The sequence below is a fragment of the Macrotis lagotis genome, chromosome 5 (assembly GCF_037893015.1).
Source record: "Macrotis lagotis isolate mMagLag1 chromosome 5, bilby.v1.9.chrom.fasta, whole genome shotgun sequence".
Classification (NCBI taxonomy): Eukaryota; Metazoa; Chordata; class Mammalia; order Peramelemorphia; family Peramelidae; genus Macrotis; species Macrotis lagotis.
This window is the reverse complement of record NC_133662.1, coordinates 201,781,663-201,805,472: the sequence shown is the minus strand read 5'-3', so window position 1 is coordinate 201,805,472 and position 23,810 is coordinate 201,781,663. Positions and strand designations below refer to the sequence as shown.

Genomic DNA, 23,810 nt, shown 5'->3' with positions numbered 1-23,810 from the left:
CTGGAAAGAATAAGATGGTTGTCTTTTACTATGCTTTTAATACTATATATACATTCATTTTAACTAAATGTAGAAATGATTTATAGCAGTATTGTGACTGAAGCTCCTACTCTCAATGTAGAAGCAATAATAAGAATTCTGTTTATTAATCCAGTAGCTCTAAATTGTCATCAAATGGAAAATGTGTAATACCCATGCAACTTCTTAGGGTGCACTGTGAATACAATTTTATAAAGAGAAGCAGGTTTTTCTTCATTAAAAAGTAAGGAGTGGTTCAGATTAGTATCTGTAAAAATCCTTCTTTCTGCTAAACAGCAGAGTGTACATAAAGACCACAAGAATGAGCACCTGGCGCTTCTTCAAAAACCACATCACAATCATGCATGTCCTTACTTATAGAAAACTCATTCTCCATATTGGAAATTCATATTCAATTGTCTTAAGTCTAAAACTCCAGGATCTCTCAGGCATACTAATTCTGTCATTTTCCTATAATATGAACATTATTTGTGTGATAAGCTTAAGGGATAAATCAGTTTCACAGGCTTAATAGTGGTTGAAAGATTAGAAAAGACTAATCATACTTGTCAAGTAAAAAGCAGCAGGATCATGGGAATACATGTCTTTTCCTCACCCCTTTAAAAGACTCCAATAATTATTTCAATTACACTGATTACAATTGCATTGATTCTTCAGTTTAACAATTTTGTCTAGCAAGTCTTATAGCTCTGAAACTACTATTTAATTTACAAGGAAAGAATATTTATATGTGTACTTCATACCAATCAGCAGCAATAAATCCTTAATATAGTCCATATGGATGTATGCATAGACAATTTTCTTAATCATAATCTATTACTTGCTTTCTTTTCCTTATGTGGAAACCACTGACGTATTTGATGCAACATAAATGCTCACTTCTTAAGGTTGTAGGTCAGAGATATGGAAGTTAGATGATCAAATTATACTATAGTAAAAAATGAATATATTTTTTCATTCCCAAAGGAAAATTTAAAACTTGCTATTCACTAATATTTTCAAACATTCATTTTCTTCTTTTAGATTTTCTATTTCAATTTTTAACATGAAATGATTTATCCATTTCAATATTTCTTTACCTGTATCAATGCTCATCCTCTCAAATTAGATCTATGAGTGCCTTGTCTTCACCTCTGCTTAAGATGTCTGTGTTAGGTAGAATGCAAAACTCCCTCCTGTGGTTGGTTTAGTCTCAGGATTTCCTCACTTCCATTTAGGAAACTAGCAATAGATCAACTAAATCCATTATATTCAAGCTTCAAGGGGGGTTCTTGAAAGCAATTTTACAGATGCAAAGCTTTACACAAAAAAAAAAACAAAGCTATCAAAATATCAGCATTTGAAAAATGAAAAGAAAAACATAAATCATCAACTTTTTTTCAGAAGTCAGAACCCTTTCTCTTCATTTATTTACAAACTCCATAAAAATTGCAATGGGTAATTTAGGACCGCTTCCCATAAAGAGAGCAGTTTTGACTAAAATCATTTGGAAACTAGCAGATGTTTAATTAAACCAAAACAGCCATTTGTTCAACAGATGTATCTGCAAACCTTTGAAAATAATCCAAGAGTAATTTATGTGATAATGAATTTTTTTAAAAAAGTAATATACCTTTTTATTTTGACAAGATAAAACAATGAAAGGGAAATTTTATACAATAAAACTATGCTTGAAGTACACAAAAAATAAATTTAGTATACATCAGTAGCAAGTCTTATTTGTACAAGTTATAGTATGCCCATAAAAAAAAATTAAACCCCCTGACATTACATTTCTGTGCTGGCAAATATATTTTCTGAAGCAAAGGCACTTTGAAAACCCAATATGGTTTGGTTCATTAAGTTTGCAAAGTACAAACAATTTTACAAACATATGATTATATTGAAGAATGTCAACAATGTGACATTACATACAAAACAGATTTCTTTTTAAAACTTTTTTTCTTTTCTAATAACACTGGTTTGTGGGGAAAGAGCTGTGGATTCAGTAGCTTCAGAGAAGACATTACCAATGATCACAGGCCCATAATCTGATTTCTACTGAAATCAAGATATGATAGTAGAAAAGAAGGGAAAAAGAAACCTTTAAAAGAAAATGGTTTGGAAAGAGAGGACACAAAAACAAGACCAAAAGTCCAGGTTGGATCCTTTTAATTTTGGCTCCTTAGAAGAGAACTCCTCCATTAGACCATTAAAAGATGTGTCTACTTGGGTCTTCTTCATCTTGAGTTGCTGTAGTGGTGATGGCTCTATTTTATAAAAGATGATGACATGTTTTAGATTGTACAGTACCGGAAAACTTTGGTCCAAAGAGCACAATTTCTGATGATTCACTACATGGCAGCAAAGTCAATCTGTACATAAAGTTGTCTTACTCCAGCCTGAAAATTGCAAAAGACAAAATTATTGGAAAATAGATTATGACAGTAATAATTTACAAAGCAATAAGTAAAATCCTACTTCTGCATATGTTCTATATATCCCAAGAGAAGATTCCTGCTCACCTGTCTACAGGCTTAGACTAGGATCCTATATAAGTAATCTGATAGGATCAGCTCTCATAAACTGAATTTATCATGTCTTTGCAGATGATCCTTTGATCTAGTTATCTTGTCCTAACTTCTTTTGCTTTACCTTCTTTTCTAAGAGGAACATCAACCTGAAATATGCATTACTTATAAAACCTGCAGGTACTGACAAAAGATAACCATTGTGCATTCTTTGCATGTCACCATAAAATTCCTCTTGTCCCCAATAATTGCTGTAGGAAATATCAGTTTTCTCTCATTCTTATGGGTAAATTGTCTGTTTACTGCATACTGGTACCTAATAACAATAATAATCATGATAACAGAAACAATAATACTAGCATTTACATGGCACTTATGTTAAGGCAGGCACTGTGTGTTTTATAAATATCTCTAATCCTTACAACAACCCCAGGAAATTGATGCCTTTATTCCCATTTTACAGTTGAGAAAAATGAGACAAAGTGAAGTGACTTGTCCAAGGTCATATAACCAACATCCAGGTTTTCCTGACTAGGTCAGAACCACCTCACTGACAGGTAAATCACCTGGAAGGACCTGGATAACCTCTCTTTCCAGTATCCTGGAAAATTCTTTTCCTTTGTTAATTATTCTGTATATCACTTGTTTGTACATATTTGCTCCCATATTAGGTTGTGAGCTCCTCAAAGGGAGATGACCTTTTGTCTTTTTTTGAAGCTTCAATATTTAGCACAATGTCTATGGGCCGACTGATCAGGTAAATACTTTTTAATCACACTTAAAAAAAAAGATCCTTCTATGCTTGCAACATGTAATAGTTTTTAAAATATAAATAAGGACCACTGTCCATTACTGCTTCCCCACCTCTCTCTACCGGACAACCCTTAAGAGGAGCAAAATCAGCTTTATGGACCCCCAGGTAAGCCTAATCAAGCAACAAATCAACTGCAAAGTTCTAGGGAACTGAGCACAAACAATGAAACTATTCATCCTTATAAAGAGCTTACATTCTAATAAGGGAGATAATATATACAGCACTATATGTATGCATATGTATTTACTTGCATAAATATAAATGAAAGGGAATAATATTTTGGAAGAGAATATGCACACAGTCAAAGTAGGTAATTCAATTCATGGTAGTTTGAGGAGGAAAAATTTTAACATAGAAAAAAGTTCTTGAACTACATTTAAAGGAAAAGAGGGTCTTGAACAGAGCAGAGTTAAGGAAGAAATACAAGGGAATGGCCAAAGCAGAGACAGGAAATGGGTGTCATATGGGACGATTATCAAAGATCACACCTGTCCAGGTAATTACAGCACACCCCAAAAGAGTATCAAACCAAGTCTTGTTGGCCAGCTCCCTGGCAAGTGGCTCATGTTGCCAACAGTGAGAGGCATAAGTGTCCTAGAGATGGGGAGAGTTTCTTACTCATGTATTAACAGAGTAAGTGCTGGGGAAACAAAGAAGGGCAAAACCAACATTTGTTCTCAAGAAGCTGTCATTCTAGTGGAGGACTACAACATTCAAACCATTTCTTTACAAGATATATATATATATATATATATATATATATATATATATATATATATACACACACACACATATATATGTATACACACACACACACACACACACACACACACACACACACACGATAAAAGAAAGATAACCTTAAAGAGAAGATAATGGTATTAAGAAGAATCAGAAAAGACCTTCCGGAAGGTAGGACTTTAGCTGAGATTTAAAGAAAGCCAGTGAAGCCTAAAGACAGACTGGGTGAAGAAAAACATAATTCTAGCACAGAATTCACAAGCAGAGAATTTCACAGTAAGTGAAAAGGCTTGGAATCAGAAGATGGAGAGGAAAATATAAAAAGACTGCAAAAGTAGGAAGGGGCCAGGTTGTGAAGAATTTAAAAACTCATAGAGAAATTTTATATTTGCTTTTGAAGGTAATATGGAGTTTAATCAGTTTGGGGAAGGACAGGGTGACATAGATTTGTAGTTTAGGAAGATGAATTTGGTAAGTAAGTAGAAGATAGTGTGGAAAAGGGAGAAACTTGAGGCAGAGAGACCATCCAGAAGGTTTTAGCAATAGTTCACATATAAAATCACAGGGCCTGTAACCAGGATAAAAGAGATCTTGCGAAGGAAAAATCCACAAGATTTTATAATAGACTGAATAATGGCAGGTGTAAGAGTGTTAAAAAATAAAAGATGACAAATTTAAGAAACTACCACCATTTAGTACATTAATAAACTGAGGATAAAGAACTTAAACAATTGGTCCAATGACCATGAACCTACCAAGTGTCAGAAAGACTCTGAACTCAATCCAAATTCAGCATTCTAATTAATACACTAGGGCTGCCTCACATTCATCTATTTTAAAAGGTTCATTTTTTCCTTATCTGTGCTTGGAAAATGAATTTTCATAATAGAATTTCCTTGATTACACAAATTTAAGAATTAAAAAACTTTCTACAAAGTATAAACTATATAGAATCCCCCGCAATCAACATCTGGGTTAGAAAAAATATATAACATTAAACTGATATATATGCAAAAAAAATAAAAATATTTCAAGATTCTACCAAAAGTAAGATGAAGAAAAGCCACACCTGAGTAAAAATATTGTGAGTTTGGCTTAAAATCCACCTTGAATCAGCATCAGGTGCTATTACTAATTTCAAGGTCCCAACATAAACATCAGTACAAAGAGTCCAAAAATGCTGCTCTTGTAAATGATAAACTCCTTGCAACTGTAGAACCTAGAAAACAAAATGTAGATATGATCATTATCAACTATGCAGAAATTGCTATACTCCATCAGAAAATATATATAATATTCTAAAATGAAATATAAATGGAATGGTATTGCATAAATCACATTTAGTCAGTTTCAAAAGAGGACTATAATAATACTAAAATTTATCCATTATTAAGAATACCTTTGTTTCTCTGGCCAAAACATGAAAAATATTTTGTACTGCTTTATGAAGAGAGCAAGACAAAGATATATACTAAGTTACATTAAATATTAATTATGACAAATCTTGAATGCCCAGGTTACCCATATGATCTATAGAAAATAGTTTTATCTCAAACTGATTTTTCCTTAAAGCCATCTTGATTTGAGACTTCCATCCACTATACCACAATGATAATACAAAGTATTATTCTGACCACCTCAATAAATTAGGAAGTAAGTCTTACTAAGCATACAATGCTTTCAAGAATCACCAACTATAATCTGGCCTCAGACACTTAATAATTACCTAGCCATGTGGCCTTGGGCAAGCCACTTCACTCCATTGCCTTGCAAAAATCTAAAAAAAAAAAAGCCAACTATTTTTAGTAATCCTCAAGAGCAGAAAACCTTTAAATTCATAGCATCTAACAGAAAGCCTTGCTCATAATAAATAACAATGGTTTGTTCAAAGTGATTTAAATTGATATTAGTTTTTTTTCAATTTCTTGCAGTTAGTGTTTGGCTAACCATCTCACTGGGACTGGGTCTAAATTAAAGTTGTTTTCACTCCCATAAAACATCTTCAATTATACAGTTTCATTCATTTGGTCTTCAATGCATTCCTTAGATAAGTAGGACAAGTACTATACTACAGATGAGGAAACTAAAGCCCAAAGAAATTAAATGATAATATAATCTTAAACAAGAATAGAGTAAACTAGTACCATGAATACTAGGTCATTTGCCTTCTTTCTCTGAAAGCAGACAGCCACATAGTCTGCTCACCATCTTGTTCATCATTTGAGATATATGTACATACTTTTTCCCCCCAGAAAACATGTATCAGTGCTGTTATGGTAATTAAGGGACTAAGAAAATGGACCCACAGAAATGGGGGTGAATGGCATAGGCCCAAGAAGCATGGGTCTCAATAGGATTTAGAAATAACTGACTGTGCTAGTTTTAGCTTTATCATTTATAAATGTATACCCCTCATTATTCTGAACATATTTTCCTGGGAACAATTAATATAGACATGATTAATTTGTACAAAAATATTCATAGCAGCTCTGTTTGTGGTGGCAAAGAATTAGAAATCAAGCGAATGTCCATCATGTGCGGAATGGCTGAAGAAATTGTGGTATATGTATGTTATGGAACACTACTGTTCTATTAGAAACCAGGTGGGATGGGAATTCAGGGAAGCCTGGAAAGATTTGTATGAACTGATGCTGAGCAAGATAAGCAGAACCAGAAGAACATTGTACGCCCTAACAGCAACATGGGGGTGATGATCAACTTTAATGGACTTGCTCATTTCATCATACAACAATCAGGGACAATCTTAGGGTATCTGTGATGGAGAATACTAGCTGTATCCAAAGAAAGAATTGTGGAGTTAAAACAAAGACCAAACCTATTACCTTAAATTTAAAATAACTCATCTTATGTAATATATAATTTTGTTATCTCTTATATTTTTTTTTTCCTTAAGGATATGATTTCTCTCTCAACACATTCAATTTTGGTCAAAGTATACCATGGAAACAATGTAAAGAGTATCAGACTGCCTTCTGTAGGGGGTAGGGGGAGGAAAGCGAGATTAGGGGAAAAACTGCAAAACCAAAAAATAAATAAATAAATAAATATTTAAATCTGGAGAAAAAAAGAAAATTATCAAGTTAATTTAAGGTTATAACTAAATGTTAGATAATCATCTTAGTACAAAGAGGGTACAGCAAGTGACATACAGACAGTCTCAATCTCTTGTTCCTTATTAAAATAATAACTCAAGCATCCTTTAACTAAAATAAATTTTCTTACTTTGCAAAAAAAAATAGACATAATTAATCAATGAGATAGAAATTTAGTAGAATTCATAGACTATCAACAAGAGGAATCCAGAAGGGACCAGGTGAGAGTAATAAGGAGCTGATCAACAAGAACAATCAACAGGATCAGTTATTCCTGGGGTTTAGAATGGGCCAATAATATTGTGACTAAGGTAACAAGCAACAGTAGATAACACAGCAGTGTTAAGTAATAAAGCAGTGATGCTGGAATCTAATCTCTCCTACTCACAGCCTAAAAGTAAATGTTCTAAGTCACGTGACATTCTGGGCCTATTACTTCAGCTGTAAACTGAGGAAGTGGGATTAAAGAATTTCTCAAACCCCTCCTGGTTCTAAACATATGGTTCTGCCAACATAAACTAAAATCACAATTACTTTTTGGACAGCCTCATCACATTACTGACTCAGACTGAGACTGCAATTTGCCGAAGCCCCAAGATTTTTCTACATAAGGTTATCAATGTATCATCCTCTATCCTCTACTGAGATAGGTAAAATTTATGAAACCAAGTTGAAGCCCTCACATGCTGCTTCAAAGATCAGTATACTCCCTTTATGATCATTCATTTCGTAAGCTCTGGAAGGCAGATGACTTGGACCTTACAATGAGTCAAGTGTGGTAGTGAAGACTGACAGATTCTGAATCTAAGGTGCCAGGTTCAAAGACTGTCTATCATTTACTACCTGTGTAAACCTGGACTCACTTGGCCTCTCTGGGCCTCAGTTTCTTCCTATGTACAATGAAGGAATTAAACTAGATGCCATCTAAAGTATAAACTAGATAAGCTGATGTGCTAGTGCATTCTAAACTCTAAATATATGATTTCATGACACTGTGGTCATGAAAAGTGTTACAGACAAAATAAGGTTGACTCTGCCTTTGAGGAAAAGGGAATTTCAATGTTTTCTTTCTATTCATGCACAAACAGTCACTTCCTTTTAGAATTGGCATCAACATTATTCAGATCAAACATTTAGAGTGGACAGTTGTTCAGATCCTAACTTTTTGTGACTGGTCCCCTTTGGGTTTTTCTTGGCAAAAATAGTGGAGTGGTTTGCATTTCCTTCTGGAGCTCATTTTACAGATGAGGAAGTAAGTTAGGTGATTTACCCAAGCTCACAAAGCTAGGAAATGTCTGAGGCCAGATTTGAACTTAGGAAGATCAGTTTTCCTGACTCCAGGCCCAGAACTCTAGCTAGCTGTCCAGAGAGGATAGTAGTAAAAGCACGTATTAAGTTTGAGAAAAATCTTTAAGTAAATTTGAGGACAACATCCACAATTCAACAAGCAAACAGTTCAAATAATAAACAGTTCAAATGTTTATTAGGTCAAACATTAGGTTAGACAATGGCCTAGCTCCTGAAAAGACAACCTCTTAAGGAGCTTATATTCTTGATATGTTTATATTATACCTTTCTATTATGTAGTACTCAAATTTAGAGATAAACTCAGAGCTACAGCAAAGGCACATTTCACATTTTCCTTAGCAATTGTTTTTAAAAACTTTCTGACTTTTTCTGAGAAATGGCTATCAGTCACAATAAAGTCTTGGAATTTAAAAAAAATCCATAATACCCAAGCACATGCTGACCAAAAAGTCAATACCAAACACATTAAAAACCTCAGGAGTTTGGATCTTCACAAATGCAAAGATCTGGAAATTTTATAACTTACCCTCTGATAACACTGAGGCAGAGAACTTTCCAGCGATGGAGGTGTTCGCTGCATCAATATTCCAACTGATTCTTTTAACAGAGGAATAACACTAAAGGAAAAAAAAAATTATAAATTCGGTATAACATTGTCAAAATACATTAGTTTCCTACAATAAAAACAACTGTACAGGTACACACACACACACACACACACATACATGTGTGTATGTATATACACATATATATGTATATATACACACACATGCATTTTTTATTGCAAGAAACATATTCAATTTCAAAGTTCTTCAAGTAACCAGCAAAGTATTTTCTAATACATTCTAAACAAGTAGAGAACAAATCCATGTCAATGTTACTTCACAAATGTAAAATGTACTTAATTCTCAAATTTATGAAAAATTAATACATTAGAATCAAACAAGTTTGTTTTTAGGGCTATGATTTAATCCATCTTTAATGAAGCATATTTTCAATTAAAATGGCAGAAAAACACCATGGCAGCTGGCCCCTAACATATAACAAGTGCTCATGTACACAGCAATATATTAGAAGCCTAAATAAATAAGTCATCCTATCCATAAAATATTTTTTAAAAAGACTAGCATGGGAAACAAGTCATTTCTTCATAAAACAGTTAAGTAATAAATTGTCAAAAGGTCAAAATGTGTAAAAGGGCAGTAAGTACCAGATTACACTCTAATGCTTTTAAGCTAGTAGGACTTGACCTCTCTTGAAGTAGAGTCCGAGGAGGGATGGGGGAAGAAGCTACAGAACCTATTCATCTGCTCCCTGCCTTGCTCGAGCTGAGACCACAGTACCCAGCTGATGAGAATAGACTCCAATATTCCAAGACAAGGGCTGACCTAAATAGAAACCATAAGAATTCAGAAAACAGTTATCTTAATATGTGGCCTGGATCAGTTACAAAAGATCCTAAAGGATATAGAGAATAAGAAAGGTGGGAAAAGTGCAATAATATAATTTGAGCAGTTCAGATAAAATAATTTGAGCAAACGACTGGCATTAAAAATAAACATGTCTTTCAGAAATAGAATTAAATGGTGATGATGATGATGATGATGATAAAATTAATAAAACACATATTCCCACCATCCTGTCAGCTACTGACGTTGTTCCAAAGCCTATATAAGATGAGTTTACATTCAAGACATTTTCAAATATAAAAAAGCAGTTATTTTATCTAACTGTACAGTGACCATAGAATATTCAAGGTAAATTAGTATAACACAATATTGACCTTTCCAAGACTGTTTCTACCTGATTTTTCTCTGAACTCAGATGAGATGAATGAGATAATAACACCTTCCAGAGAAACAGTAATGACTGACAAGGGATATGCAACCTTATTCTTCAAATGAAACAACTCTTGAAACTTTTAAACAGATCTTTTTTGCCATATCTGAAATTCTTTTCTCAGTCTCATCCTTTTTAAGCTATCTGCTCGAGTTGGCATCATCTCCTAAACTCTTCCCTATCTGGCCTTTCATGACACAACCCTCTCTTGGTTCTTTAGCTATCTGACAGCTACTTCACCTTTGCTGGTTCATCATTCATCACAACCCCAAACAGTGGGTGTTCACCAAAGGTCTCTCAAAGAACCTACTCTCTTCCTTCTCTGTATATTCTAAGTAAACTTTACAGATCTATGAGTTTAGCTATAAGAGAGAAGAAGCAGTGAGTAACATTGCCCTCTATGACAACAAATTTTATCCTATTAGCAAATGGGTCATGATCCTATCTTCTGCAAATTTTTCTAAACCCTGCTTGTGAAATTATTAAATTATAGCCTAAGAAATTACCTAGGATGAAGAAGTCCATGTTTATTACTCTCAGTGAAAAGGAGAGGATATAAATGGAAGATTAGTAAATAGGTAGTGATAGATATATGTCAACAAATGACATCAATTAAAAGTATAAATAGGGAGCCAAAAAATGACAATTTTATTACTTATCCTGTATATGTAAATACACACACTCATATATGTATATGTTTATATAGCATTTATCAAAAATTATACATAAGGGAAATTTATGATTTCTTATAAGAAACTGTCTTCTTTTTGTATGGATGGATGATTTAAGCTCAAAATAAAGTTTTTAAAATGAGAAATTATATCTCCTTTTACTCTGTTATAAAATTCCAACTTTTAATGAATACCCACTAGTTCTAGTAGTTTTAATATTGGTAAATAATTCATATGATTTCTTTATCTGCAGAAATTACTTTTTACAAGTCAGAAGTGATCATTCAGCCCATCTTGTCCAGTGTAGGAATCATAACACATATGCAATTAATAGTTCTATAAAATCAAAGCCCAAATCATGTTATTAACATAAATGCTTACAAGTACATGATAATCCTGCTTGAACATATCTATAAAAGTAAGGAAAGTACAGTTACTATCCACCAAGAGTTATCAGAAACTTTGCTCAGGTATTTGCTTTTAAAAGTGTTTTTTTCTACAATATAAAATTTAAAATGGTTGCCTCTTTAGACATATTACTATGAAGCAACATGCCAATAGTAGCAACCACCTTGCTGAAGTACAAAGATAATCATATTAATTTCTTTAGCAACAACTTTGCAAATTGGTAAGAATTTCAACTGTGGAATACACAATAGAATCTTCAACTAGGTCATAATACTGTGAGGGAAGGGAGAATGTATTTAATAAATCATATGGTGAAATACAATTCAGAACCATATTCCACTTCTACAGTAATTGAAATGACCATATAAAAATTTTTTTTAAAGTACAAAGATTCTGGGGCTTTGATTTTTAAAATTAAGTGACTGGCATGAAGACATAGTTTCCCAATGAAGATGATATGAAGAACATAAAACAGAATTTGTATGGGGTTCCACTTAGCCATAATGAAATAATCTTTGAAAAACGGCAAGCTTCACAAATTCCTGAGGTTTGCTATAGTTTACAGTTTAATCCAAGCCTAAACAGTAAACATTTTAAAACTATCAGAGGCTCTCTTCTCTGGCTAACTATTCCAGTTGTAAAAGTAAAAATAAAAGGATTTTTAGCTTGATAAAAAAGAGAAATTTCATAAGGTATTCATCTTCAAAAGCTAGTGACATCAAATCTGATCCCTTTAGATAAATCTCTTATTTAAACCACTTGCTTATTGAAGAATGTCTTTTTGTTTATAACCATATCAATATTCATTCTCTCTCTCTCTCTCTCTCCACAAACACACATACACACACAATCTATTATATGTATCTATATATTTGTATACATAAAGAAAAATAAACTTGGATAGTAAACTATTTACAGTGCTATATTAAAAATAGATAACATGTGACTTCAAAGAATTTCATTGATCTATAGAGATGTATATAAAAATACAGATAAAATACACATATAAATATGTAGATATATAATATAATTAATCGATCCTAACAACTAAGACTTTTTCTATCTTGTCAAATTAGTTATTTATTTTACTTTTTATAATATCCTGAAAGCCAGAGATCATAGATAACATGATAGAAAGGCCCTTAGAGGTCACATGGCATAGGAAGACAGTAGACAGGCCAACCTGTCGTTTTTCAAGTAAAGAAATAGAAGTCCATAGAGATTAAGTGACTTGCCCAAGGTGATATGGGTGTTAAGCAATAAATATGGAATCTGAACCCAGTTTTTCAGATTTCAGATTCACTGTCTTTCCCACTATATCATACCTTGATACGGAGGAATTCTCTAGCTATGGTTGTGAAAAGGAACTGCTTTCCCTTCTTTAATTTTATTAAGATAGGGGTTTTTTATATTCTGGTCCCAGACTCATTAGAAGCTTGTTTTGTTATATGGGTTTAATTGACATGCTGCTCTAAACCTTAATTTTGCCAAACTACTTTCAAATTTCCCAATAGTTCTTGTCTGACAAGAAGTGTTTCTGGAGATTTACCAAACTTGAGCTACTATGTTTTCTGTTGCTTTATCAGGACCGTTGTAATGATTTACTTTTCTATTATTTTTAACCAGTATAATCAGAGAATAAATGTTGGAAGGAATCTTAGAGTGACATCATCTAATACATACTCATTTTGTAGATAATGTTACTGAGGTCCACAAGCCATACATCTGACCAAGGTCAGAATAAGAATTGGAACTCAGATTCTCTCATTCAACATTAACAATCTTTCCACTATACCATACAATGCCAAATAATTTTGCTGATTCCTGGATTGAAATTGTTTGAAAATCAGTTTTCTGTGCTTGCCTTTTTTGAAATAAGGATGGATTTTTTTTTGTTTTTCTTAGAAAGGTCACTGTTTGTTAAATGATGTGGTTCCCTTCATCTACTTATTATGGAAAGTAGAAGTGGGAAGAAATGCTGGCTAGTAGGATCTATTTAAATTTATTTTCAGTAAATTTCAACTTATTTAGTGATTTTACTAATTTTTGTCACTGAAAGATGATATCATTTCAATTTCAGATGAGAATCCAGATATGGTAATTATTTTTGATCAAAAACAAAACCAAGCTAATAAATTAACAAATGATTCAGTTCAACAAACCAAACTGTGATGGAAAGAATGCTAGGTGAAAAGAATATCCAATTCTCAGAAAAGCTTTTTGAATATTTCAAAGTTACAGCTTAAACTAAACAAATTAAAGTACAAAATTTAAATGCTACAAAAGTAAAGACCTAGTAACAAAAGCAGACCCAAATAAATCTTATTCTTCTTTCAAATCTAGGCAGCAGTTATATTTAGACATTAACACACCCTGTCCTATGGTTTAATACTCTAGTACACATAGTCAAATTTTTATTACTCATGCTAATGAAGGAGAACAAAATTACAAATCACCAGGGAGAAAAGAATTAATCTAGTATTCCTTTCCAGCCAAAGAAGATGGAGAATGAAATGATTCAGGAACCAATAATTTTATTTCCTTTCCTATCCCCCTTAACCCCAACAAAACACAAAATATTATATAACCTTTGTAATATCTAGGTAAGTTGGGACAAGGGGTAGTAAATGAAAAAAGAGGGGAGGTATGAAGAAGATATTTGGAAAAAAATAGAAGAGAAGAAAGAGTACTGTCTTAGGCAAACTAGATTAAGCCAGCAGGATAAATTCACCGAAGATGCAATTAGAGGGAAGAAAAAAAAAATTTTCAAAGTTAGTGAACATGAGGAAAGGATCCCAAAAAGAAAGGTAGAAAAAAGTGAAACAGATTAAAACAAGAAAAAGAGAAACATGATAAAGAAGTGCTGAGAACCAACAAACAAGATATGGATGGCACAAAGATTGTTTGAAGGGTGATTTGGTCAATTTGGTCAATAAATATGAACTATGTCAAACAAAATAGTATACCTGTAACTGACCTAACCCTGCACATGCACTGAGATTTCCTCAAACTGCTAAAGAAGTTTTGCATTTTAAATGGCTGGCTGAATTTGTGTTGTGCTGAAAAAAAAAACTAGAAAAGGGGTACTAGAAAGGAGAGAAAAAGAAAAATCTCAAAAATGTAATTTAAAGCAAATGAAACTTGGATATCTTACATTAAATGACTAAAACTATGGCAGGGCTTTCTTCTGGGAAAATCAGGATGTAGTGAACAAAATGCTGGCAGGCTTAAGAATTCAGAGATTTAACTGTGTGAACTTAGGGAAATTACTCAATTTTTCTGTGCCTCAGTTTTGTTAAATGTAAAATAATGATAAAAATACTTGTATTGCCTTCCTTAGAGTTGCTGAGAATTGCTTTATAAACTTGAGAAATTTTAAAATACTCCAGAAATGTGGAGGCAGTCACACTATTCAGTCATTTTTCAGTCATAGCCAACTCTTCATGAATCCCATTTGGAACTTTCTTGGCAGAGATACTAGGTTTGCCATTCTCATGAGTAAACTAAGACAAATAGGTCAAGTAATTTGACCAGGGTTACCCAGCCCTCTCCCATAGTACATAGATTGAAAAGGCCAAGGTAAGATCTGTTTCTGACACAGCAACTATGTGTTCCTGGGAAAGTCACTTAAATGCTTAATGGTCCAGGCAACTCTCTAATACTAAACAATACAAAGAAGTTGTTTGTAGATTTGATTGATGAGAGTTTCCTCACAGGAATTTCTTTAGCCCAATGAAATCAAAGGGCAAGATCAACTCCTATCCTATTAAATAAAACAACCCCCAAAATATTAGTAGAATACTAATAAGTACTTATCAATGTTCGTCATGAATGAATGAATAAACAGCAATAGCAAGTTTCACTTCTCTATACCTAAGAACCTTGAGACTGGAGAAAGTATCCAGAATGGAGTAGGTACCATGAAATTCTTTAATTTAATTTTAACTCTGTTGGGTGAAACATGTATTTATATATATATGTAATTTAACAGTGCTACAAGAGACAGATTCTGTTTGAGCAGATGACAATTTTCTTCCTAGCTGAATCATTCAAATATGACATGAAGTGGGGCTGAGAGAAGTCAATGAGTTCATTCAGAGAGATTCAATTATTGTGTGGTTTTTCCTTCTTACTCCCAAGTATCTTTACCAACCATAAAGAATGCTGACTTCAAGTTAAGCTAAAAGTACTATAACTTAGATCAAAAAAAGATGTTTTGCCAAAAGAAAGCAAACACCGAGGAATAGAGATACAATAAAAGCTCAAATAACTTTGGAAAAGAAAATTAGCAAAACTAATCCAAAGACAGGGGGCGGCTAGGTGGCGTAGTGGATAAAGCACCGGCCTTGGAGTCAGGAGTACCTGGGTTCAAATCCAGTCTCAGACACTTAATAATTACCTAGCTGTGTGGCCTTAGGCAAGTCACTTAACTCCATTTGCCTTGCAAAAACCTTTAAAAAAAAACTAATCCGAGGACAAGGATGGAAAAGAAAGGCAGCTAATATTGACAAGATTTCATGCCACTGTACAGTTCCAGAAAAGCAATGACAAACATCTAAATTCATGCCTGGGTAATTAGGAGTGGATGAGCTTAAATGATTAAGCTCTAATAGCTAATTTCAATTTCTGATGCTCAAAGACCACTTAAATAAAAAACAAATATACTATGATTGATCCATGGGAAGTTTTTAAAAAATCTAAAATAAACTCCTTTAAATGTCTACAAAAACAGTTCTTGTTTACTGACTCAATATAAGTGCAACACTAACAGTTCATAAGAAGCTAACTGTTCAGTTATTTGCTAATGCAAAAATGAATTATTTTATTGGAAGCATGGTTGACACAGTAACAAGAACATACAGATTGGTAGAAAGGTTTCCAACAAGCATGTGTGACTTAAGTGCTTTGTAAAAAAACCTGCAAAAAAAAAATAATACGGTTGTCAAATGAAGGAAAAAAAGAATCATATTCCAAATATTCCAGAATAAAAGGGAATTAAATCATTTCCCATATTCTTTATCAGAATGATTAATCAGAAGAGAAGTAATTTACATATGAAATCTAACAACACATCAGGTGTTGTGTATACTAGGTAAAGTGTATCCAAATTTCAACAAGACATTTGACCAAGTATCCTGAAACAACCCTATGAACAATATTTTAAATTGGGGACTTGCTGATAATCTACTGAATAGAAACATGGCTGGATGAATGAGCTTTTAACCAAAGTGTGGATGAATGGATCAGAATTAACCATGATTCAAGGACCCTGTCCTTGATTCTGTTGCAGTTTAACAGTTTAATGATTTGGATGAAGATAACAAAAGGCATGTGTTTCAAATGTAGTCACAATATAAAGCTGGGAGGGATAGTTAATAACAATAAAAAACAAGCAAATAGGTATGGTTTACAAGGATTACAAAGCCCTGTATATTTGTCATCTTATCTAAACTTCACAAGTAAAGGCTGTTATTATCCTCATTTAAAAGTAGAGGAAACTGAGGCTGATAAGTTAAGTTGCTTGCTAGGGATGCAGAATAATAGTAAGTGGGATTTCACTGGGGTTTTCCTGATTCCAAGTTCAACACTCTGCCTAGCAAGCTGGCTACCCTGATGCATTGCAAAATCAGGGTTCAACAAAGTCTCCCAAAGTTAAAAGAACAAATCAAATATAATAAAATGAAATACAATAGAGATAAATATAAAGCTCTATCCTTAGATTTAAAAACTCAACTGTACATGTACAGAATTTGTGAAGTCTGGTTTAATGTAATCTACGTGAAAAGGCCTTAGAAAATTCTGTTTACTGTCAGCTCAAAAATAGTAAAATTCAATGTGGCTGTTCCAAAAGCTAATGTAACTTAAGCTTAAGAATTCAAAATCGTGTTCCTTTATGACTTGTGAGCACTCTCTGCAACAATGAAAATCATGACCCTGGTCTTAGCAGAAATTTTTCATGAGTTGCTATGACTGGAGAGAGAATGCTTCCTTAGGAGTTAACCCTACAATGACAGAATTCTTCACACTTAGCTAGGAAGTTCCTCAGATGACAAAGACATGTCAGAAGTGGGATTCAACCCATGTCTCCTGACAAAAACCAGAAGAATGCACTTGAGTCTAATGCTTTAGACCAGGGTGAGGAACTGGCCCACGCTGCCATATAAGAAGTATGAAATCATTTGGTCTGCTGATGCCATGGCAACCACAGACAGAACTAGAAAGTCAATAAATCTAGGAGCTTTTTAGAGGTTAATTAATCAATTAGATGTTTGACCAAATATAGAAGGCTAATTCTTGAGTTGATAAGTTTATATGGCCTGTGAATGATGTTATAAATATCCAAATGACTTTGGCAGAAAAAAAGATTCCCACCCTTTCTTTAGACCACAAAGCCATCTTGACATCAGCACATATATGTGCTTCTTGTACTCAAGGCTTTTCAACCCGATAGGACCTACCAAAAGAAAAATTTCACTGGCAGACTCTTTGACCTCTCCTCTACAATGAAGTATCTCAGCAAGACATTAATGGAAGATACAGAATCACAGAGTGCTTTACATTCTGGTCAACCTCATCTAAAATACTGTGCTCTGTTTTGAACATCATATAAAGAAGTACAGTGACAAATTGTATGTTTTTCTTTAATTTTCAAAGAAGACAATGACATGTATATGAATTGGATTTGAATGGGGGGGGGTATGTAAGGAGAAGTGCTGTGCTAAGTCCCTAGCCTCACTTTCTCCTCTAGAGCCATCTGAGAGCAGTGGGAAGATATGAATCAGGATACCTGGAGATGACCCTTGATGTGGGGCAGTCAGGATTAAGCAATATGCCCAAGTTCACACAGCTAGTAAGAATGAGGTCACATTTGAATTCAGGTCCTGTGACTTCAGGGCTAGTGCTCTACTGAAATCTAGGAAATCTAGGAAATCTAGGAAAAAAGGTAATCAGGAAACTGAAAGGCCTTCAAGTCATGTCATATGAAGGAAATGGTGCTATTAATTAGGAAAAAAGAAGCTTTGACAGGGGATATGATACATGTCTTCAAACCTGATACAATGAAATAAAATAATGTGTCATATTTATTCTTCTTAATAGCACAATGCCAAAATAGAAATTTATAGTTGGTAGTTTGTTGGAATTTAGAGACAGGCAGATTTCTCTCTCTCTCTCTCTCTCTCTCTCTCTCTCTCTCTCTCTCTCTCTCTCTCTCTCTCTCTCTCTCTCCCCCCCACCCCGTGTGTGTGTGTGTGTGTGTGTGTGTGTGTGTGTGTGTGTGTGTGTAGTGAAGAACATTCAAAAAAACTAGAGTATCCCAAAAATTGAATGAATTCTTCTGCAAAGGTAGAAGGTTCCTTTTATATAAAGAGGCTGAATGATAGTTTGTCAGGGATATCTTACAGAAGATTGGACTAGATGACCACTAAGTCTTCCCATTTAGAAATTCTATTCTAAAAATGTTATTCATTACTTCGCAATAAACAAATATTTATATACTGAACTAAAAAAAAGGACTACAAAGTCAAGTGAATTATCCAGAGGAAATTATAACATCAATAACAAAAAATAATTGGTAGTTATATTGCTAGAAACAAAATTATTAATTTCATACAATTCTATAGTACAAAAATACCATACATTAATAAGTCTATTCAATATCGCTACTAGAGAGATAATACTTACTGCAAATAAGAAGTTAAATAAACTTCCCACTAATATTTACCTCAGCATTTTAAAAAATCTGATCTTTTCTTTTGTTTTTCTATACTACCTGAATAACAATTTATGTAATGTTTTGAGTTACAAAAGTTTCCTTCACAATTGCCTCTAAAGTAGATGGTACAAGTAATTCCCTTTCAGAGATAAGGAAATTAAGGCTGAGAAAAAATTTAAGTCATTTGCTCAAAGTTACATCTGTATAGTACATGAAAGAGCTAAAATTCAAAATTAACCTTCTCTGCCTCCAAGGGCTCTTTCTATTGTATGAGAGTTTAGAATACCTAAATGCTTATTACACATATACTATTTTATACGGAATTTCATTAAATGGCTCCCAGTTAATTATGTTCCTACTGAATATATCTGACCTTATTCTTCTTTCCTGAATGTTTTTCTGTGTCAGTTCAAAATGCACATTCCTTATCTTTTGAAGCAGAAGAGACTCTGGCAGTTCTCACCTGTCATCATTGGTCCTCATTTTTTATATTCAAAAGAATTCAAATGTAAACATTAACAACTAAACAATGTTTTAAATGTACATGTGCATCCCAAAAGCTGATTAATAAATATGCAGAAAAATAGAAAAAGATGAAAATGCTGTTTGTACTAAACACTCTGATGCACTTAATATTCTTGGTACTAGTAAAGATGTTCTAATTTATCTCATACTATCAATATGCCTTTTCCCTCAAACTTGAAACTAGAGCACTTTCTTTAGAATAACCAAGCTTAAAAAGCAACTATGGGTAATGAATTTTTCTTTACCAAGGCAAACCACAATACAAGAAGTCAACTTAAAGCTGTCAACAAAATGAATAATAATGAACTGACAATTACAATTTGTTGCTGGGAAAAACATTATTCTGATTGTTTCTGTCTTCTGTCTTTCTTCAGTTTGGTTTGTGGTTTGTACTCTCAACAAAGTCAACTGTGAAATATGCATTATTTTCTTTTAGCATCTATTATTTCAATATGTACATGACAACAATAATAATAAGAACAACTAGAGGTGCTTGGAAAGATAAAAAGAACTATTTTCGTGTTCTGTAAGGCCATTTCCCCCTTTAACAATCTTTACTAAAAATAAATAAATAGATAAAAAATTAACTAAGCAATGCCTAAGGACAATTTGCCCTAAGGACAGATTTGATTTTGGGGTCCAAACGGGTCTCATTATTTTAAACTTGAAGTAAACTTCTGTTCCTTTTTTTTTTTTTTAAATCCTGGGGCAGTCAGGTAGCACAATGGATAGAGCACCAGCCCTGGAGTCAGGAGTAGTACCTGAGTTTAAAATCCAACCTCAGATAATAATTACCTAGCTGCGTGGCCTTGGGCAAGCCACTTAACCCTATTGCCTTGCAAAAATTAAAAAAAAAATCCTACTGATGCTATGCACTGCTCTTAAACAGTATTCCTTCTCATTTGATTGTTTGGTACCTTTATGCTGGCTACAGCTTTTCATGATAATAAATGTAGTTTAATAAAAATTTTAGAAAAGATTCTTTTCAGTTTATTGCTGAATATTCTTTCTGAATGTAGTTCAGAACTTAAATTAGTATTTAACTTTGAGAACCGATCTAAAGAACTGGGAGAAAAAAATTGCTTGCAAAAATAACTTTTTAGAGCTACACTTGAACTACACTAAGAAAATGAAGAAAGGAATTATTTTAATTTTGTATCTGTGTCCTCAAGTATAATACATGGTATATGGTACAAGTTTAATATATGTTTGATGGATTGATTTGTTTGTTTCAGTAACTGTCGTCTATATCTCTCCCATTTTTTTTAATTTTGGAAAAAAAGACTAGAGAATTTGAACTCAATTATCACAAGTAACTGTTGGAAACCTGTATCAATAAATGAGATGGGAGGCAGAAACAAATATGGAGATAGCCTGAATCCTATTCTGTAAACTAAGTATCAAAGGATATTTTGCAATCAATTATTTAGAACTTCAAACACAAATAATTTTATAAATAGTTATTCTATTTGGAGATCAGATCAAAACAGCTTACTTAATTTGTAATAGAGTACTAATAGTATTGAAATACTCTAGTAATTGTACTAGAAAATCCATCATTTACACCATTTATAAATGGTGTAATTAATTCTGAGTTCTAGTTTGGGATGTCAGGAATAAACTCCACTAATTCTGATGACAGCTCCCACGAACAATACCACCTATAATGAGGATGATCCTTTTTCCCACAGGTGGCAACTCCAGCTCCAAAAATTAGCAGCAATCCCAGATCCCAGTCATGGATGGCTTTAAGGGAAGGCTATAATTTTCATTCCCCATATGTGATTAGGCACTAAATCTTATCCATTTTATATTACCAACATCTCATATCTGGCATTTCTTTACTCACAGATTCTCATCATTTCTTTTGAACATTTAAAAAACATCCTGACTAGTCACTGTGCAATCAATATTTCCCCTCTCTAGACCATTTTGTCAAAATAAGCCTGAGGCACAGAATGCAGACCATTTGTACTCAAGATACCAAACATTTAACAGTTTTATTATTTAATTTACATTATGAAATGCAAACTCCTAAAATACAAAGCCTGGTATTAAAGTCTTCCACAATCTAGCTATACTTTTCAGCATATTCCATATTATTCCCTTTCAACCATACTGTGTTCAAGCCAAACTGAACTGTTCTTCAAATTCATTACTTGCTCTCCCTTCAATTTTACAAATTTACAAAATCTTTCTTCAAGATTCAGTCAGCTCAGAGGCAGTTAGGTAGTCCAGTGGATAGAGCACTGGCACTGGAGTCAGGAGTACCTGAGTTCAAAATCTGGCCTCAGACACTTAATAATTACCTAGCTGTGTGGCCTTGGGCAAGCCACTTAACCCCACTGCCTGGCAAAAATAAAAAAAAAAAAAGATTCAGTCAATTGCATGAAGACTTCCCTGATACCCCAGATATTAATGCTCACTCTACTTTCAAATTAATTTCTACTTATTTGTATCCATATCTTCCCAATAAACTATAAGTTCCTTGACATCAGGGACTGTATTGGTTTTGTCTATATCCCCAAGCATAACAAAACATGACACACAATAATAGGAATTTAATGCTTGCCAAACTAAATTGTTCATATATACATCCCCTTTTTACTTTGTTAATTAGGGAACTTCAGAATGAAACACTGCAATAGATGACAGCCCTGAATTTCTTTATTAATAGCTTGTTTTCTTTTCTTTTAAGGTTTTCGCAAGGCAAATGGAGTTAAGTGACTTGCCCAAGGCCCAGCTAGGTAATTATTAAGTGTCTGAGACTGGATTTGAACCCAGGTACTCCTGACTCCAGGGCCCATGCTTTATCCACTGCACCACCTAGCCACCCCAATAGGTTATTTTCTTAACGTTTAAGTGTATTTTCTTAAAGTTTAAGTGCACTTGGGGTACATTTTCCCATTGAAACAATATTACTATTCTTAGGATCCCAAGGCAGTTCAATCATGACCCTTAATCTTCAATGCAACATATTTCCTCTCACTGGACTTGATCAGTATGTTGCATAGGGGATTTTTGATTAGGTACATATTGGACTATATTATCTTTGAGCTCTATTTCAATTGAGAATCCTTGAACCGAATGTTTTCATAGTAACTCTACGCCTCCCAAGTCCAAAAGGGAGTGAGGGTGGACTACATATAGTGAGTACATAGTAAATGTTTACTAAGGGGCGGGGGTTAGAACTAAGATGGCTGTGTGAAGGAAGGAATTCCTGGAAACTCGTTTCCCCCCCAAAAACTGCAAGAGTCATGAAATTATGACTCTAGACAAAATTTAGAGGTGCAGAACCCACAGAGAGACATTAGTTCCACAGGAAAGGTCTGTTCCACCAGGACCCAGAGTTGGAAAAAGCCACAGTGCAGCTGAAGCCACAGTGCAGCACAGCCAGCCAGTCCAGCCTGGGTCGGTGGCAGAGGGGGCGGTTTCAAGACCTCTTAGCTCAGAAATCTTTGGGGACAGTTTGAAGGGGTGGTGAGAGAACTCTGCCACACCAGAGTGGGTGTGGAGTGGAGCTCCAGCCTTAGAGCCGCACTGCGGTGAGAGCCTGCAGCAGGCAGGAGTCAGCAGAGCTACCTAGCATGTCCAGAGCTCTCAGCCCACAGAAGGTAAGGGGGTCAGGAGGTCTCTCTCTCTGCTCTCCCTGGGGCAGGATTCTGCTGTTTGCCCTCACTCAGATCCAGGTTGCAGTCTGAGCCCCCACAACAATACCACAGCCAAACAGGTACCATTCTCACAGCTCCAGGGCAAAGGAGAGGACCTGAACACAGGTAAGAGAGTAGGCAGAGCCTCTCATAAGACCTTGGAGGAATTAAGATCCCTGTAGAGTATCGCAAAAACTCCCCAAAGCCTTGGAAGTACAGTAAATCAGTCATAGGCTGAGGAAATGAGCAAACAACAGAAAAAGAAGAATCTGACCAAAGAAAATTACTTTGGTCCCACAGAGGATCAAATTACATACTCAGATGAAGACAATCAAAGCTATTGTATTCAAAACCTCCAAAAGAAATAGAAAATTGGCTCAGTTATGGATGAGCTCAAAAAAGACTTTGAAAAGCAATTGGGGGGGGGGGGCGGCAGCCAGGTGGCTAGTGGATAAAGCACCAGCCCTGAAGTCAGGAG

General features: G+C 34.1%; 1 protein-coding gene across 3 annotated transcripts in view; it reads right to left on the bottom strand.

Moving 5' to 3' along the window:
* Positions 1 to 261: 261 nt before the first annotated feature.
* The window catches only part of SLC30A7 (solute carrier family 30 member 7), an 87,386-nt gene continuing 63,837 nt past the window's right edge, over positions 262 to 23,810 (bottom strand). For 2 of the 3 annotated variants that reach the window (XM_074188284.1, XM_074188285.1), the window contains 3 exons: positions 9,052 to 9,142; positions 5,174 to 5,323; positions 262 to 2,420 (listed from right to left, as the gene is read on the bottom strand). In XM_074188284.1, the coding sequence (XP_074044385.1) occupies positions 2,373 to 2,420; positions 5,174 to 5,323; positions 9,052 to 9,142 (289 nt within the window). In that variant the 3' untranslated portion in view covers positions 262 to 2,372. Of the gene's footprint in view, positions 2,421 to 5,173; positions 5,324 to 9,051; positions 9,143 to 23,810 lie in introns of those variants that run through there. The other variant, XR_012468640.1, reaches the window with a different exon arrangement.